The following is an 18,290-nucleotide window of genomic DNA, read 5'->3' as shown; positions in this document are numbered from 1 at the left end:
TGTAATAGACGTGTTGGATTTTAAGGTGAATTTTTATATAAATTAGTAAGAATTAAAATTTTAGAATCACGTATCTATTGTAAAGACTTTAGATCTATCGTTTTTACTTCAAATAAGATTAGTTTCATTTTTAATATGAGATGCGAATACTCGTGATAAAAAATAAAATACAATTACGTTTGATATCCTTGCAACGTAAGAAAAATAATTTAGGTTATTAAAACTTAATTAAATAAAAAATATTTTCCAAATTTGGTCATGCAAACCTTATAACAAATACATTAAATTATTATTGAAATATGATTGGGTAAGCGTATTTGAGATGAAGCGACGAAATTGATGTGTATAGTAAGATAAATTAAGTTTGGATTTTCTTTGGGTTAAATTTAAATAGTAAGTCCGACCCGATTCGTTTGTAAGTTCCGGGTTATCGTTTCATTAGAAATTCGGGTTATGGTATGGGGACGAATTCAATTATAGCCGTTATTGTGACAGTTCCAGTTCATGACAAGTGAATTTCCTATATTATCCCTGTGAGTGTCGCCCAACGCTCCCCAGTTAGTGTTACTACAACTCTCTCTCCTCCCCCGCCAAAAACGTCTGCACACAAGTGCCCGAAGAAGGATTCAACGGCCCCGGTAACGTAGGATTCTCGGAAGAATGCCGCTCCCCTCCACAAACCCACTCCCTTTCCTCGCAATCCAGCTTCAAACTCCGATCCAACGGTCACTTTTCTTACCAATGCAACAAACCCTCTTTCAAGAACCAAAACCCAAATCTCACAGGTTGCTGTCTTTTTCAAGATTCCGGCGGCGCCCGCTTCAAGATTTTGACCCTTTTCCAGTCTCGCTGTCTTTCTGCTGATTTCATGAAACTGCATTCAAGATTTGGCTTCTTGAATGCAAGATGAGTGGTTTACGTGTTTGATCGGGCTCCATATAGTTTTGTTCCTTGATTCTTGAAATAAGATGGTATGTATCTTTATATGGCTTTGATTTTGATCGTGTTGTTTTCTTGTTAAGTGAAAAGGAGTGCGTGAATTGTTCTTGAATTAATACTGAAATCTTGGTAATCACATGTTGAGAATTCTTTAAAATTGTTCGAGGTTTCGTTGATTGATTATTGGGGTTAAGAGTCTAAGTCTTACTGTTGACAGACTGTGGTTGATGAAAGATCCTTAAGGGGTACCATGTTAATGTTTGATGGTGTATGGAATCAAAAGAAGTTGGGGAAAAAGATATAAAAAAAACTAAGAAGCTTACAAAGGAGGAAAGCTTTTTCCAAAATCAAATAAGGCTACCAAAATTTAACCGTTTTATAAATGCGTGGCTAGTCTAGAACCAGTACGAGGTGATTGCAGAAGCAAATCTAAATTTATAATTCGATCGTACTTGGTCTGTTTCTTGAAATACACATATGATAATATATATGTCACTCCATTTGTTTCTTTGCTGATTTTTGTCTATCAGTGTCAATTAAGTTTCTTGAAGCTGAGCTTCCTTATTCTTACGTATCTGTCGATAGGATTCAATTTCCTATTGAGCACATGTGAAGCAAAGTACTTTACGTGCATAAACACTTCTTCCAAAAAGGAATACACTTAGTTAAAGATCTCATAAATTTCACATGCAGGGTACCCCAGTGAATATCATTGTAGGTTCCCATGTTTGGGTTGAGGACCCAGATATTGCTTGGGTTGAAGGGGAAGTGACAAAAATAAAGGGAGATGAAGTTGAGGTGCAAACATCTAACGGGAAGAAGGTAATGTAGCACTTGCTGACCCAACAACTTGCTTACACAAATGAACACCTTTTCTCTCCTGTATCAATGGAGTTGTATGCTTATATGTCCTGGTATGAGCCCGGGACAAAAGAAAAAAAAAGCTTTTCATGCAAAAGGCTTGATATTTTTCCGTCGTATCATCTATAGAAGTCTTGAATGGGGGAGATCATTGCTTGCAGAGAACAAATTAGTATGTTTGAAACATATTTGAAGAATAACTTTATTGTCCTTCTTCAACCATTTCTTGGGACATTACTTCAGGAACAGCAAAATGTCCAAATTTTTAACTTATTTCCTTTTCAGATTACAATTCTTTTGTTTGGTTGCTAAGACATAAATAATTATTCATGGGTTGAGCATATGTTCTTTTGTTTGCTTTTATCCGTGCAATATTTTGGACTACCAACTTGGAAACATGCTATTGACCATGGGAACGACTCTCATCCGAATTAGGTAAAGACATTTTTAACTGCCTCAGCAGTTTTATTTGTATCCAAATAAGAAGGAAAAATTGAAATTAATCATCAGTATGCTGTATTTTCCACTGTTAAGTAAACCAAAGGTTCTTCTCTTCTTATATGCCATCAATGCTTTGTATCATCAAGCAGTCAACGTAAATGGTATAGGAGTTCAAGTTTTTAGCAACTTAGTGATAGTGGTCATTGTTAAATTATTTTTCTTTTCCTTTTAACTTGTCAGGTTGTTGCTAAACTAAAGAGCATATATCCCAAAGATGAGGATGCACCTGCTGGTGGAGTTGATGACATGACCAAGCTATCTTATTTGCATGAACCTGGAGTCTTGCAGAACTTGGCAACAAGATACCAGCTCAACGAAATATATGTAAGATAAATATAACATTCAGTTCAAGATCATCCTTGATCTATATTCCTCCTGGCAAGAAAGCAATGAATTTCTTGGGACCGTGGGTGGATTAAATCAAAACAGAATATTCTAATCGGACATTATGGCAGACTTATACTGGAGGGATTCTTATCGCCATCAATCCATTTCAAAGGCTTCCTCACTTGTATGATACACACATGATGGAGCAATACAAGGGTGCACCATTTGGAGAACTGAGTCCTCATGTATTTGCTATTGCAGATATGGCTTACAGGTGATAGACAAATCTCTCTCTCTCTCTCTCTCTCTCTTTTCCTGCATGAGTGTCTCAGAGCAGATAATTTGAATCATGTCTGATTCTTATAAGATGAATTAGGGCAATGATTAATGAGGGAAAAAGTAACTCGATACTGGTAAGTGGAGAAAGTGGTGCCGGTAAGACAGAAACTACGAAGATGCTTATGCGATACCTTGCCTATTTGGGTGGCCGTAAAGGAACTGAAGGGCGCACGGTAGAACAACAAGTTCTTGAGGTAAAAATATATCATTTGATGTACAGTTTTATGGTTTAATTTCTATATGTGTTTGTCATTAGCCAAGTATTCAGATCTGCTCTAGTCCAGTTTCAGTATTAATGATTTCATGATGTAAAACTAACAGTACATAGAAAAAAAAATGTTGGACCATTACTTTAGACTGACCAAAGAAAACAAAGTGCTCAAGATGCATTACCAAGTTAACATCCTGATGTAAGATTCAATTTTAAAATACTGCATCAAATAGTGTGCTTGTTCTCTTTCTGGGAATATACTTGATCTTGCTCGAAACAAGCGACCTCGACTGGTATGATCGATCACGGCCACGTACTCTCCCAAGATTCAGTAGTTGAGTCCTGAGGATAAAAACATGAACACTCGTCGGGCTCGTCCCCGACTACGACCCTTCGACGCTCAAGTTAGACTTGCTCGAGGTAAAAATGTGCGAATTGGAGATAGTAGCTCGAAAATATAAAGATAAGAGTTACCTCACTAAGTAATGCGTCGGGGTATTTATAGGCGCATGTGGATACTGTTGCTAGGGCCACGTGTCACCATTAGATTGATGGGCGCCCTCAATCTGGCGGTTCTCATTAAGTCGGGTCTTCAGCTATAAAATGGGTCCATCTGACCCGTTTCCTTTAAGGCGCGGATCCTGGTATTGGCGAATGACAGAAATACCCTTCATTAAGGGTGTTTTTGGTATTTCGGCTAAAAATTGGGGTTTTCCCCATCAATACTGTTGATATGCTATAGAATCTACAGATGAAGCTTAATAAATTTATGAAATGGCCTTCCTCATATCAGCACTCAATTTTTTGGTAGGTTTCCTACTGCTGATATGACTTTATAGAAGGGCCTATATCGTGAAATTTTATAAAAGCATGGTAGGAGTTTGAAGTTTGGTTCTTTAGTAGATACGTTCTTGATCTGATGTGGTTCTCATGAATATTTTGCCTTTATCTCCGATACATCTGAACTTCTCTTGGTTCAATGCAGTCAAATCCAGTACTTGAGGCATTTGGAAATGCAAAAACTGTCAGAAATAACAATTCAAGGTGAGATGTTGGAGCCGTCATCTAGTTCAATGAAGCTGATTGTGTTAAAGGTTTAAATAGCTGTCTGCAGTCCAATTTGCTAATTTTTTATGATGTTGCAGTCGCTTTGGTAAATTTGTTGAAATTCAGTTTGATAAGCAAGGAAGAATATCAGGGGCAGCCATCAGAACATATCTTCTTGAGAGATCTCGTGTCTGCCAAGTTTCAGATCCTGAACGCAATTATCACTGTTTTTACCTTCTTTGTGCAGCACCACAGGAGGTCAACTACTTCTATTCTAGCTCTCTTTACCTGTCTTATTTTGCAGATCAATATTCATCATCTTTATCTTCACCATATTCTTCTAAATACTTTTTACATCTGATCAGGAAGTTGAGAAGTATAAGCTTGGAAATCCAAAAACATTTCACTACCTCAATCAGTCTAATTGTTATGAACTTGTTGGTGTGAGTGATGCTCATGATTATTTGGCTACACGAAGGGCCATGGATGTTGTCGGAATAAGTCAGAAAGAGCAGGTACAATTTTAAGACTTGTATCTTTGTGGTGCCATATGCACTCGTTCTGCAGGTGCTTACAATCTCTTTCACTCTTCAGGATGCAATTTTCAGAGTAGTGGCATCTATTCTCCATATTGGTAACATTGAATTTGCGAAGGGCAAGGAAATTGATTCATCAGTTCTCAAGAATGACCAATCAAAATTCCATCTTAAGACTGTAGCAGAGCTTCTCATGTATGCTTGGAGGCCTATTTTGAAGTAATATATCCCTTAGCAGCATGTTACTTTCTAATTTGAAATTTGCTTTTCATTAGGTGTGATCCTGTTGCACTAGAAGATGCATTACTGAAGCGTGTGATGGTCACCCCAGAAGAAGTTATTAAGAGAAGTCTTGATCCTGATGGTGCACTAGTCAGTCGGGATGGATTAGCTAAGACGGTATATTCTCGCTTGTTTGACTGGTATGCTGCTAGTGTTTTTGGTAGCTTTGACTTTCCTCCATATCTGGTTATGATTTGTTCCACTGGTATAGTCAATCTGATGCAAGGTTTTGAAAATTATGCAGGTTAGTTGACAAAATAAATGTCTCGATTGGGCAAGATCCAAATTCAAAATGTCTAATTGGTGTTCTCGATATATATGGTTTTGAAAGTTTTAAAAGTAATAGGTAAGTATTGCTTGATAACACTGGCAAGGTAATGTTGTATAGGCACTTTATTGGTGTCTGAACTAACTCATAATTTCATTCGATTAGTTTTGAACAGTTCTGCATTAACTTTACCAATGAAAAGCTACAGCAACATTTTAATCAGGTACATAATGTTGTATTTGCAGAAATTATAGCTCCATGTTGAAACCCAATACTGAAATTCTACATATTCTTTTTTCAGCATGTTTTCAAGATGGAGCAGGAGGAATACACAAGAGAAGAGATTGACTGGAGCTACATAGAATTTGTTGATAACCAAGATGTCCTTGATCTTATTGAAAAGGTTGCTCAATATAATTTCAAACTGTATGCTTTATGATGCACAAGCCACTAGAAACTGGTTTATAGCAAAAGACTTGTGTAGACTGTCAAATGCTTATAAAAATGATTAGTGATCTGGAATTCTTAGTCTAACATTGCTAGGAGAACCTGTTAACCATCGCCAAGTCTCATTTGGCTTAAAGAAGAGACATACATAGAGATCTTCGTGGGACAATGGAGGGAGTCTCAATCGGTCTTTTCTAGGATTCCTTATCACACCACACATGGAGATTTTTCTACTGATACATAATTGTGCCCCGTGAACAAATTTTTTAAAAGGTTATGTCACTACCTGCTTCTAGAGAAGAGGTTGCTTCCATGGAAGAGGTTGACTTTGTACCACTGGGAGGTCATATACATCAGAGAATTTCTGGAACTAGGGGCCTAATTGAAATGGAGGTCTGAATTCCTACTGGTATTGTGGAATTCATTAGCCTAGTTAGGTACTATATGAACAGGCCTAAGAAAACCGCTGTATGGCTACTTCGATTCTCGATAAAGAGAAATATGACAACAGCGGTTCGAATGTATATAAACAGAAACTTTTTTTCTATACTTCCTTACTATTGGATAGTATCCATAAATCTCATAATGAGTACCTAAAGATTCATAGTGAACTTCAATAGGAGTTTCTCTTGAAGCTATACCTTGTTGATCTAGTCGTTACCGGGGATAGTTTTATTTTATTGGTTGTTCCTTTTCCTCTTCTAGACTATTGAGTTCTATGCATATATCTACATGTATAAGTTAATATTAAGATGAATCCTCCTATTCCTTGAAATTCAGAAACTGGCAACATTCTGCCGCATCAAGCTCGACAGCATATTAAATACTAATTTATACTTTTTTTTGGGTTCTGATGCCTGAATTATCACTTTCTTTCTTTTTTGTTACTGATGCTGCATGTTGGAGCAGTATTTTCATAGAAATGCTTTGTGGCTTTGCAGAAACCTGGAGGAATCATTGCTCTTCTTGATGAGGCCTGGTAGGGTTTTACATTTTGCAAAGGGTAGTTGGTTTATACTTATAGTCATCCATGACATCTTTCTGTTTCTTGTTTCCAGCATGTTCCCGAAATCGACACATGAAACATTTTCACAAAAGCTTTATCAGACCTTTAAATCCCACAAGCGTTTCATAAAACCAAAATTGTCCCGCACAGATTTTACTATTGCTCATTATGCTGGAGAGGTAACCTGGATTGTACTTTGTTGCAAGGCTAATTATCTGCAACTTGAGTTGAATTAAAATGACCATGCAATTCTATTTTGTATGCTCCAGGTTCTGTACCAATCCGATCAGTTTTTGGATAAAAACAAAGATTATGTTGTTCCTGAACATCAAGATCTGCTAAGTGCTTCCAAATGCTCATTTGTATCAGGACTATTTCCTCCAGTCCCTGAAGAGACAACCAAATCTTCAAATAAGTCTTCTAAGTTTTCATCAATAGGTTCTCGCTTTAAGGTATTACTTTCCCTTACGGTTCCGCACACACTCAATCCCTTTGAGCAATAATTAAAGAGGTTCCGGTGATTGAGCTTTTGAGGTCATTCATAAGAAGGTCAAGAGCTGATGCTTGATTAAATGGTTCAGGTACAACTCCAACAATTGATGGATACGCTGAATTCTACAGAACCTCATTATATTCGATGTGTGAAGCCGAATAATCTTCTCAAGCCTGCTATTTTTGAGAATGTCAATATCATGCAGCAACTACGTTGTGGTGTGAGTATAGATAACTCCTTGTTAACAGATTATTCCTTAGTAAATAATTTGTCAAATTAACAGTCAAGTTTTTTGTTGTCCTTTACTCTATTACAGGGTGTTTTAGAGGCAATTAGAATCAGTTGTGCCGGTTACCCTACCCGTAAGACATTTTATGAATTCCTTCATCGGTTTGGTCTTCTTGCTCCAGAGGTCTTGGAAGGAAAGTAAGTACAGTTTGTGTTTGACATTATGTCATTTGTAGGCTAATAATTTGCTGAACTGACACTTTTGTTTCCCTTATAACGTTAAGCAATGACGAAAAAGCTGCCTGCCAAAAGATTTTGGAGAAGATGGGGCTTGCTGGGGCTCAGGTAATCTGAATATTTTGTCTTGCTTCTGATGAGAATGTTAACTCGTTGAGTTTTTAGCATAACAATCTGAAATGATTAAGGTAGTACTCAATGCCAATGGGCTTCTCTTGCTTATGATTTTGTTATCAATATCCCCTAATGTTTGTTTAATGCTCTCTTGCTTTTGCCTTTGCTATTTTCATTTGAGATTCTTTTCGTATATTTCTTTTCTCTCTCTCTCTCTCTCTATATATATATATATATATATAACTCTATCTCTCTTAAGTTTTATGGTGTGCTTTATTTACATCAAGATTGGCTATATCCAATGTGCATTGTGATTTTAGTCAGGAAAAACGAAGGTCTTCCTGAGAGCTGGTCAGATGGCTGAGTTGGATGCCCGCCGAGCGCTAAAACTTAGTAATGCAGCAAAGACAATACAAAGGAAGGTTAGAACACATATTGCTCGCAAGCACTTCCTTGCTCTGCAGAAGGCAGCAATTTGCATGCAATCTGCATGTAGAGGTTCGTATCAACCTTTTGACCTCTCAAATCTTTACCTACATACTGTAGACAACCTGTTTAATACTTTATATTGTTAATGTCTCGGTGGAACTTTTTAGCTCATTTTTCCTTTGTTGTTGCTCTCAGGAAGGCTTGCTTGCAAACTATTCGATAATTTGAAAAGGGAGGCAGCTTCTCTTAAAATCCAGACGAATTTGAGAGGGTACTTGGCCAGGAAGAACTACTCTCAACTCAAATACTCAGTTGTGGTACTCCAAACAGGGATGCGAGCGATGGCTGCCCATGTTCAGTTTAGATATAGGAAACAAACCAAAGCAGCAACTATCATACAGGTAGTATAAGTCTTTCAATTGGCAAATTTTTTTAGATCAATTGGTGTTCTGTTTATAATTTGGAAATAATATTCTTAGGCTTGCTGGCGTGGTCATAGAGGTTTTTCATACTACAAGAAACTCGTATGGGCATCAATTTGGACCCAATGCAGATGGAGGGGAAGGGTTGCTAGAAAAGAGCTTCGGAAACTGAAAATGGTAGGCTTTGCTATTCTTACACTATTGGACGTATATTTCTTATGAATCTATTGTCACTAGCCTAAGTTTACAATCCAATGTCATCTGAAGAGCTAAGATGTCTTCTCATTAGCTAATGTATCTCATTTATTGCATATGATTAGATTAGGGATGCAGATTATGTTCCAATTTACCATCTTTACTCAAGAGCCTGGAATGCTAGTTTCCATGCCAAGGAAATCGTTGTCTCTGATTCTTCCATTTTTACCTGCACACTTCTGATAGACATGTTAAATATCTGCAGGCTGCAAGAGAAACTGGTGCTCTCAAAGAAGCGAAAGATAAGCTTGAAAAGCAGGTGGAAGACCTTACACTGCGTTTACAGTTAGAAAAACGTCGGAGGGTAAGTTCACTTCTTGAGAATGCATATCATATGCATAGAGATAGAAGTTTGTCGAGATATATACATATATGCATATATCATAAGTTGATTGTCAAAACATAATCAATGATGAAAGATTCAATATTAGGCGCTTGTGCTATTTAATGCTCTTGGCTTTTATTACATTGAGAAATTTTTGTGCCCAGAGTGACTTGGAAGAGGCAAAGGCCCAGGATATTACAAAGTTGCAGCAGTCCTTGGAATCTATGCAAAGCAAATTGGATGAAACAAATGCACTACTTCTTAAAGAACGTGAGGCTGCTCAGAAAGCAATTGAAGAAGCCACGTCAATTGTCAAAGAAACCCCTGTTCCTGTTGAGGATACAGAAAAAGTTGATGCTCTTACTGCAGAAGTAGAAAAGTTTAAGGTAATGCTGGTGGAATGTGATATTACTCCCATACAAACCTTCCTAGTCTCACTAAATCCATCTTCGTTATCATATTATGATTCGCAGGATTTATTGCAATCCGAGAAACAACGAGCTGAGGATTCTGAAAGAAAATTTGCCGAAGCCCTGGAATCAAGTGAGGGAAAGAGTCAGAAGTTAGAAGAAGCTGAAAGAAGAGTCCAGCAACTTCAGGAATCTTTGACCAGGTACAACGATTATTATAAATTGTTCCTTTCATCATTTTGCCCTGGAAAACTTCCATAATGCAAATTTAAACATGTATATTTTAGGTTGCTTAAGTAGACTATTTCTCCTTGAATTTATTATTGAGCTAGAACTAAGAGGGATTACACAGTTAACTTGAGACATTGAAGGTCTTTTAATGTTGTTTGATCATCTTGATGTAAACTGGGGGACTAGAAGGACTAAAGTAGAAACTTTGGTTCAATAAGAAGTCTGTATCATTTACGATGATAGAGTATTACATAGAAGCTGGAGCATAATTATTTGATCCTGATATAGGATCAATGATTAATTATTTTATCTTGCTCTGGCTCCAGGAAGTATTATAGGATTTTCCTTCAAAAAATTCATCATTTAGGGGGAAAATCATTAAGATAAGTTAAAACAAGAAAACTTATTTATATTCCTGCAGTGTTCAAATATTAACTCCAAGTAGGGAAATAATTTGATGCCATGTGTTGTCTAAACTTATTGCTGTATTTCTTTTTCCACCTAGTTTTTTCAAGAAATGTTTCTACTTTGTTAATCTCTTCTAACTATGTTCTGTTTTCTGCTTGGGAGAATGATGCATCATCAACCATAACATGTGTGATGCATTTGACACCATGAAGAACATCAGAGCTGAATCTCTAAGTTCTTTCAATTACCAACCGCATTCATGTCCACCGGCTTTGCATTTTTTTTCTTTAGTTTTATATTGTATTTCTCTTTTCCTTCACCCACTCGTTTCTAAACATGGAATGGTTTGTGGCATTTCTTGTGATATTTCAATTGGTACAGTTGATGTAAAACTTGTCCCCTTGATAGGCTTGAAGAGAAGATGACTAACGTAGAATCAGAAAACAAAGTTCTTCGCCAACAGGCGTTGGCCATGGCACAGAACAATAAATTGCTATCAAGAAGTTCAAGGTCAATTATGCAGGTGAATCTAAAAACAAACTGCTTTATTAATATTTCTGCTCATATAGAATTTAGCACTAATATATAATTTTGTTTCTTCTTTTTGATTTTGTGAAATTTGTCAGAGAGCTGAAAGCACAATTAAAACTACTGTAGTAAGTCAATATACTCTGAATACCATTTGTCTGTTATGGAAACAGTCTAGAATGTTAATATCTTGTTACAAATGTAAAAGGATTTGCATAGTGTTTCAATGAACTCAAGAGAATCAGAGCTGGATGATAGGCCTCAAAAGTCACTCAACGAGAAGCAACAAGAGTATCAAGATTTGCTTATCCGTTGTATTGCTCAGCACTTGGGCTTCTCCAGAGGCAGGCCCGTTGCTGCCTGCATTATCTACAAATGTCTTAGGCAATGGCATTCATTTGAGGTCGATAGGACAAGCATTTTTGACAGGATAATACAAACTATTGGCACAGCCATTGAGGTAGGAAAACTGGATCTAATTGGCATGTTTTGTGATATTCTATTTTATTTATCACTATATAACTTTAATGTACCTTTGAACTGAAGACCCAGGACAACAATGATATATTGGCCTATTGGCTGTCCAATGCATCGACTTTATTGTTGCTGCTGCAGCGCACACTGAAAGCTGGAGGAGCTGCTGGAGCCGCCCCACAACATCGGCGATCTCCATCAGCCACTCTATTTGGGAGAATGACACAGGTAACAGATATGTCATTATGATACTTAATTTTTAGTCTATAAGCATTTTCTAATTGTTAAAATGCCTCTTTTCCCCTAGAGTTTCCGAGGTACCCCTCAAGGCGTTAATCTTTCTTTACTTAATGATGATTCGGCGGGTACCATACGCCAAGTAGATGCCAAATTAGTTTGCAGTCTATAAGCATTTTCTAATTGTTAAAATGCCTCTGTTCCCCTAGAGTTTCCGAGGTACCCCTCAAGGCGTTAATCTTTCTTTACTTAGTGATGATTCGGCTGGTACCATACGCCAAGTAGATGCCAAGTACCCTGCATTACTGTTCAAACAACAGCTGACTGCTTATGTGGAGAAAATTTATGGCATGATCCGAGATAATTTGAAAAAAGAGATTTCTCCACTGCTCGGACTATGCATCCAGGTAAGTGGATTCAACTTATATAATCAAATTATTGAAGAAATTCAGCATATATTAGGGTTAAATACAGATTGCCAGGATATATATTAGGGTTACATACAGTTTGCTCACTTCAATTTTCTAAAAGGTCACATAAACCCCTTTGTTCAATAAGACAGGTCACATAAAACCCCGAGATAATAAACTTGACATTTGCCCCACTGGTCTTCAACTCCCATTAGTCTCCTTTTGTATAGACGGGCACACCTCCTTTTATTTTGAGTTGCTTTCAGATGAAACTACCTCGTAGTATTATATATACATCCCGACAGTTTCTCCACCCAACTTCAACTTCACATTGTAAGAATTTATTTATCAAGTATTTATTTTTATAAAAAAATCATCTTTATATTTTAAAATGTGGTTGCTTTTATAATTTATACAAATTGCTGACATCATCTTGTCCATCTGTCCAAGGACTCATTTGCACTTACAAAAAAAAATTAAATTGAAAGGTGAGAACTAAATGGTTTTCCTTTATTCTTTTGGCTTCATATTCAAAAGACTTTTTAGGTTCTTCATGGCCTTAAATGTTTGGATTTTTATGCATTCATTTTTTCAACTAATATTTGCAAATTTACTAAAATTTATTTGGAGCTTCTTGAAGAAGTATATAAAGATGCTCCATGGAAAAATAGTTTTTGAACAATTTTTTTTCCATGTTCCAATTGATTCAATTAACAGCCACCTGTATCTTATAACCTTCCAATCAATTAAGTTACAATAATTTCTTTAGAACTAAAAAGATTTTGGATTGCAATCTTTTTTTGAGATTTTTTGTTAATTACCAAAATGACATTCTCGATAGCAAATGAAGGAATTGTCATAAATCTATCCTTAAAGAACTTATCCCTAGAATATGTATGTAAACTGATATAATAAATATTAATGAACCTTTTAGTAAAATGATGAGTATTTAATGTTTTAGTTTTTACGAGCATATTGTTCTTAAAAGCAAAAGATATAAATGTCAAGTTACCCTATCGTAATATATCCATTTTATAATAATGAAAATTATAGATATATGCATGCGTTGACTGATTTTTATATAATATAATAAACTAAAAATGTAAGATATGCACTCTGATATTAAATAATTACTTACATCATTAAAGATAGAAATTGTTTTGTTTTGATTTGTTATGTAATAGGCCCTTTTGTACATCTTTATATCATAAACTAGTTTGGTAAACTTATATCATTTTATTATTTTGAAAAGGCATGAACTTATGTCCTTGGAAGCATTGATTTTGCCACTGGAAAAAAATATTTTCATTTCTTAGGTCTTTTAATGATTTTCTGACAAAATCCTTGGGAGGAAACTTAAAGATATCTATCTTGTTCCATTTATTAATTACCTCAAATTTCTCTTCTTTCAATAAAGTATCAGACTTTGGTCATCTTTTAACTTGTGTAAACTATTTTCTTTCGGTAAAAGCTAATTTTGAATTTAAATAAAAGACCTACGAAGGGTATACAGAGCAATTTGTCACAAACTTTATGAGGAGACAATTAAATTGATGATGATTACTAATAGGCAACAGCCTATTTCCACTCATCAACCACTTATTTAGGGGGAAAATTTCACACTTATTAATTCATTAAGGTGAAGGCAAATACTAGAGAGTTCAAGGGGGGTAAATTGTATTTATTCCTTTTTTTTGTCTTATTTTTCCTGGAAGCCAGATGAGGCTGTGAGATTCAGTTTCATCTATCACTTTACCTTTTATGTGGTTTTATTGATGTAGGCTCCAAGAATATCGCGAGCAAACTTAATTAAAGGAGCAGCCCGCACTCAAGAAAAGTCTGCTGCCCAGGAGATTTTAATTTCTCACTGGCAAGGAATTGTAAAGAGCCTTGGGAATTTTCTCAACGTACTTAAAACGAACCATGTAAGCGCAATTTTGTTGCACACATTTTTGCCTGCTATAGCTGTGGAACTATGACTTAATCGTTACCGACGTGTTGCTCATATATGATGGCATGACCTTTCATTAATCAGTTGAAAAGATGTATTCCTTTTCAGTGTTAGGAATTTTTGTTTTGGGAATGACTTTCATGTTACCTCTGTGCATCTATGCAATGCATATACTTATGTTCACCATACTGATGATTTCCCCCCATACCCACTTTCCTTCCATGATAAACTTACAATCCAAGCCTAGGTCCCAGGATGAAAGCCGTATCTTTTTATTTATCATGTTATCTATTAACTAAAATCCTAAACTCTTCTGTACAACAACTGGGTTGAAGAGTGACCTAGACACAGGAGATGTCAATCTCCTAACTCATATGTAGGAATTTGACATTTACTGCTAGTCTACCGCCCACCAATTTTCTTTAATGGTCATTAGTACTTTTCTTCTCATAAACTTTTATACAAATTTCTCCAGTCATATTCTGTTATAGCTTTAAACTGGTTAACTTCACACAGATCACTTGTTATTCTTTATCTGTAAAAGGAAGTCTGTGAAGGGTTCTGTGCTATCTAGGATCATCGGCAGTGGGAACTAGGTTACATAAATGGGTAATGCCATATTCAATCTCATCATCGATTGTGCATATTTACTGACCAAGGGTTACTTACTCCCTGATATCATGTATCAATACTTTGAACACTTATGTTGTGAAAGTATTGCTGTTGGTCCTTTATTTTTCTTGTTTTAAAGGAATACATTGAAAATCATTATCAATTGAAATTTCATAGATGCTTCGGTCGTTTCTTGCATCTCCATTGCTGATAAACTATTCCATGCAGCAGTGAAAAAAAAATTCTGTAATCAGGTTTTGAGGTCCTTGAAACTCCACCTTATGCTGATTTGAGGTGGCTTAAAATTTACCAACCTATGGTTGGAACCACCCCTGATATAGCCTTTACCCCCAAAGATTTGAGGATAAAATTAAATCATTTATTCTACTTGAAGGGGTCCATCAACTTGGATTATTATGGTTTTCTTGGCCCTCTTGAGTTTTGCCAGATGAAGTTGGGGCTCTTCTTTTGCTCGAGGATTTTGACTTCGGCGAAGGTTTAGAACATAAAAATAGTCTAGAGGCGGAAAACATTTTTCCCTGTATAAGATTCAGAAGAAAACATGGATTAGGTGGTTAATGGTTTCGGATTTATAGAGATACTTTTTCAATTGTTTGGCAACTGGGAGAAGCCATTTTAAAATCTAACTTGGGAAAAAATCTTCGAGAAGAATAGACAAAATAGTGTCATTAAGAAAAGGTTGCTGCCGGTAGGGCACCCAAAAAATGGACCATATAGATAAGAGATGGGTAAAGGATTAAAGCTAGAAGGTTTAGATGGAAACAACTAGCGACTATTTTAGCATCTGATATTATTATACAGTAGAGAATGCATTCCAACTCCATGGCATCAGCACAAAGATTCGGAATTTTATCTTAAACAACTTTTATATAGACAACTCTAATCCTAACCTAGTAGGATTTTGAATTCTTATTAACCGTATCAATTGCTTACCATGTAGTAATATGACTTAGGATAAAGAATAGACTCTGGTGCAGAGTTCTATTCTGGAAATCCTGGAAATGTAGATTCTTTTCTGATGATACCCAGGATAACATAACAGATAATTCATATAAGTTGATACAGAATCATTGAAGATGGTTTTGGGCTGTTGAATGGCATCTGATGCGCTTAAGGTTTCCTTTACAGTTAGCTTTTGTTTTTTCAAATCTGGTCTGCATGAAGTTTTCATCCTTTCCTATAGTTTATAGGGTTACCAAGATGTTGTTTTCAAGGTACCGATTATAATGAGTGTCTATCATTATCCATTCGGACATTTGACAAATTTTATTGGGATCCATCTCAGGTACCTCCGTTTTTAGTTCGGAAAGTGTTCACTCAATTGTTTTCATTCATCAACGTCCAGTTATTCAACAGGTGTAGCAGTACATTACTTTGTTAACTTAATTGTATATACTGCTAAGTCTTGTCACTAGGCCTTGGACTAATATTTCCTTGGTGCAGTCTTTTACTAAGACGAGAATGCTGTTCATTTAGTAACGGTGAATATGTCAAAGCTGGATTGGCTGAACTAGAGCACTGGTGTTACAAGGCAACTGATGAGGTACTTAAGTTTAGGAAAGATATGTATGGCTTGCTTTTTATTATCCTGCTAAATTTGCTACATATTCCAGTACGCAGGTACAGCTTGGGATGAGCTCAAGCATATCAGACAGGCTATTGGGTTCCTGGTATTTTCCTGACTTATCTTTTCTTTACATGGAGGATTCTTCCCATGCTTGTGGTAATCATTGTAGAAAATTCAAGTTATATGGAAAAGTGTGTTCCCTATGTTATGCTTAAATGGTACATACACCATGGAAAGACTGAAGCCTGAATGTGTAATGACGGAAAAGTAAATCAAGAGGGAAATTGCTTCAACATATATCAGAAAAAATAAAAGATGGGGAAAAGTTTATGAGGAAGCACATGAGTTATGCACCACCTAAACTCAGAAATGCCATTATAGTTGGATGAGATTATTGGAAATCATCTTACTTTAAGGGATTTGTTTTTTATACTTTAATCCTTATAATTCTTATGTCTTGGCGCCAACCACGAAAGCCCTTGTTTGTGATTTTAGAAATACAAAATGAATCAAAATTTAATTGTATCAAAACTTTTGGTTTGCTGTAACAGGTTATACATCAGAAGCCAAAGAAGACCCTGGATGAAATAAGTCATGATCTGTGTCCTGTAAGTAGTCCGTAAATATGATTTTCTTAAGAAACTGGCATGTTAAATCTGCGTTTCTTTATGCTGATGAGTTTTTCTGTCCTTTACAGGTCCTCAGCATTCAACAGCTTTATAGAATCAGTACAATGTACTGGGATGACAAATACGGCACGCATAGCTTATCCCAAGATGTAAGTCCTTGTTAGTTGTCTTATCTCTGCTTTCAGTTGTTGACTCAACTGCTGATGCATTTCAAACATAGAGCAGCTAAAGAATAACATATGGTTCATATGCCTTCAGCCTCATGTTTTTAAATGATCATATAAATTGGTTGAGAGGCTTTTACTGACATTTTTATTCACAGGTAATATCCAACATGAGGGTGTTGATGACTGAGGATTCAAACAATGCTGTTAGTAGTTCATTCCTGCTGGATGATGATTCAAGGTTGAAAATGAACATTATCCATCCACTTTAAGGCTGCTATTAATTTATATTGGTTTCGCCATTTCTTCTCAAATCTCTCTTTATTTGTTCTTAATCTTTGTATGTTGCAGCATACCATTTTCAGTCGATGATCTCTCCAAATCGATGGATCGTTTTGATATTTCAGACATTGAACCACCGCCGCTCATTCGCGAAAATTCGGGCTTCAGCTTTTTACTGCCTGCCACAAACTAACTGATCGTAGTTAATCTTTTTTCTGTCTGAATCTCAGCCGAAACATCCTCATTTTTGAGGACATGCCTGAATCGTATGTGGTAAGTGAACTATAATTCTCAAGGGATGCGTTCTCTCATACAAGACCCTGTAGCCAATCTGACATTACATTCTTTAAGAAACTGATCATTTCAAGAAAGATGTACATTTAATTTTCTTTATGGTATGTGAATGCTGGTTGTATGATAAAGACATATTTACAACACTCCTCCCCTCCACTCACAAGATCACAGGCATAGGAGAACGAGAAATAGTGATAACGGCTTTACATTTGCTGCAATAATTGGGACATGTTTCAGTAATAGCTGTGTGTAGTTTTAAGCTCTGGAATTTGGTCTGGTGTAGTTTTTGGGGCAGTGGCCACTTTTCAGATTTCCAATCAGTTTACAAAACACAAATATTGTGTGTGGTGTAACCAGAAATCTCTGATTTGCGTGTGCTCATGGCCACAGAACTTCCAATATGCTTGTTGCTGGCTGGAAACTGGAATGTGTTAATACATTTATGCATTTGGTTCGAAGGAGAAAAACATGTACACGGTTGAACCGTTATGTTAGCTAGGAGACGGGAGTTGATCTGAATGAATGCTCCCGGTCATGCGTCATAGGTTGATCATCGGAGGTGTTAGAAAGCAGATTGTCTTAACGAGGTGAGAAGATAGAGCTTAGGAATGAAATTTTGTGTAGTATAGAAGTTCACCCTTTTGAGGAGTTTGTAGTTGATTAGTCACAGACATTCATAACAAATGTAAATGAATAATACACCTTTTTTTTTTTTTATTTGTTTTGATAATTCTTGTGTAATAAACATAGGCCCTTATTGCAAGAAAAATATTGATCTTCATTGATTTGATGCTGTACTTGAATG

General features: G+C 36.1%; 1 protein-coding gene across 1 annotated transcript; it reads left to right on the top strand.

The window, feature by feature from the left end:
* The first annotated feature begins 1,626 nt into the window (after positions 1-1,626).
* Positions 1,627-18,270, top strand: LOC105163579 (myosin-11). Its single transcript, XM_088881893.1, has 38 exons — positions 1,627-1,761; positions 2,482-2,625; positions 2,757-2,902; positions 3,005-3,161; positions 4,164-4,222; positions 4,324-4,483; positions 4,591-4,740; positions 4,820-4,956; positions 5,037-5,183; positions 5,288-5,389; positions 5,477-5,534; positions 5,613-5,714; positions 6,700-6,737; positions 6,817-6,943; positions 7,034-7,216; positions 7,346-7,477; positions 7,574-7,683; positions 7,770-7,830; positions 8,157-8,334; positions 8,461-8,666; positions 8,745-8,864; positions 9,148-9,246; positions 9,432-9,653; positions 9,741-9,880; positions 10,725-10,839; positions 10,943-10,972; positions 11,053-11,304; positions 11,391-11,546; positions 11,765-11,962; positions 13,747-13,890; positions 15,835-15,905; positions 15,993-16,092; positions 16,163-16,219; positions 16,668-16,724; positions 16,814-16,894; positions 17,068-17,150; positions 17,261-17,464; positions 17,876-18,270. Exons 1-37 carry the CDS (start codon positions 1,627-1,629, stop codon positions 17,382-17,384), a joined length of 4,581 nt encoding a protein of 1,526 aa, XP_088738019.1. The 3' UTR covers positions 17,385-17,464; positions 17,876-18,270.
* The last annotated feature ends 20 nt before the right edge of the window (positions 18,271-18,290 follow it).

This window comes from Sesamum indicum, linkage group LG6, assembly GCF_026168435.1.
Source record: "Sesamum indicum cultivar Baizhima isolate 11 linkage group LG6, ASM2616843v1, whole genome shotgun sequence".
In the NCBI taxonomy this organism is placed as follows: domain Eukaryota; kingdom Viridiplantae; phylum Streptophyta; class Magnoliopsida; order Lamiales; family Pedaliaceae; genus Sesamum; species Sesamum indicum.
Note: the sequence above shows the minus strand (reverse complement) of the source record. Positions and strands in the feature narration are given on the sequence as shown.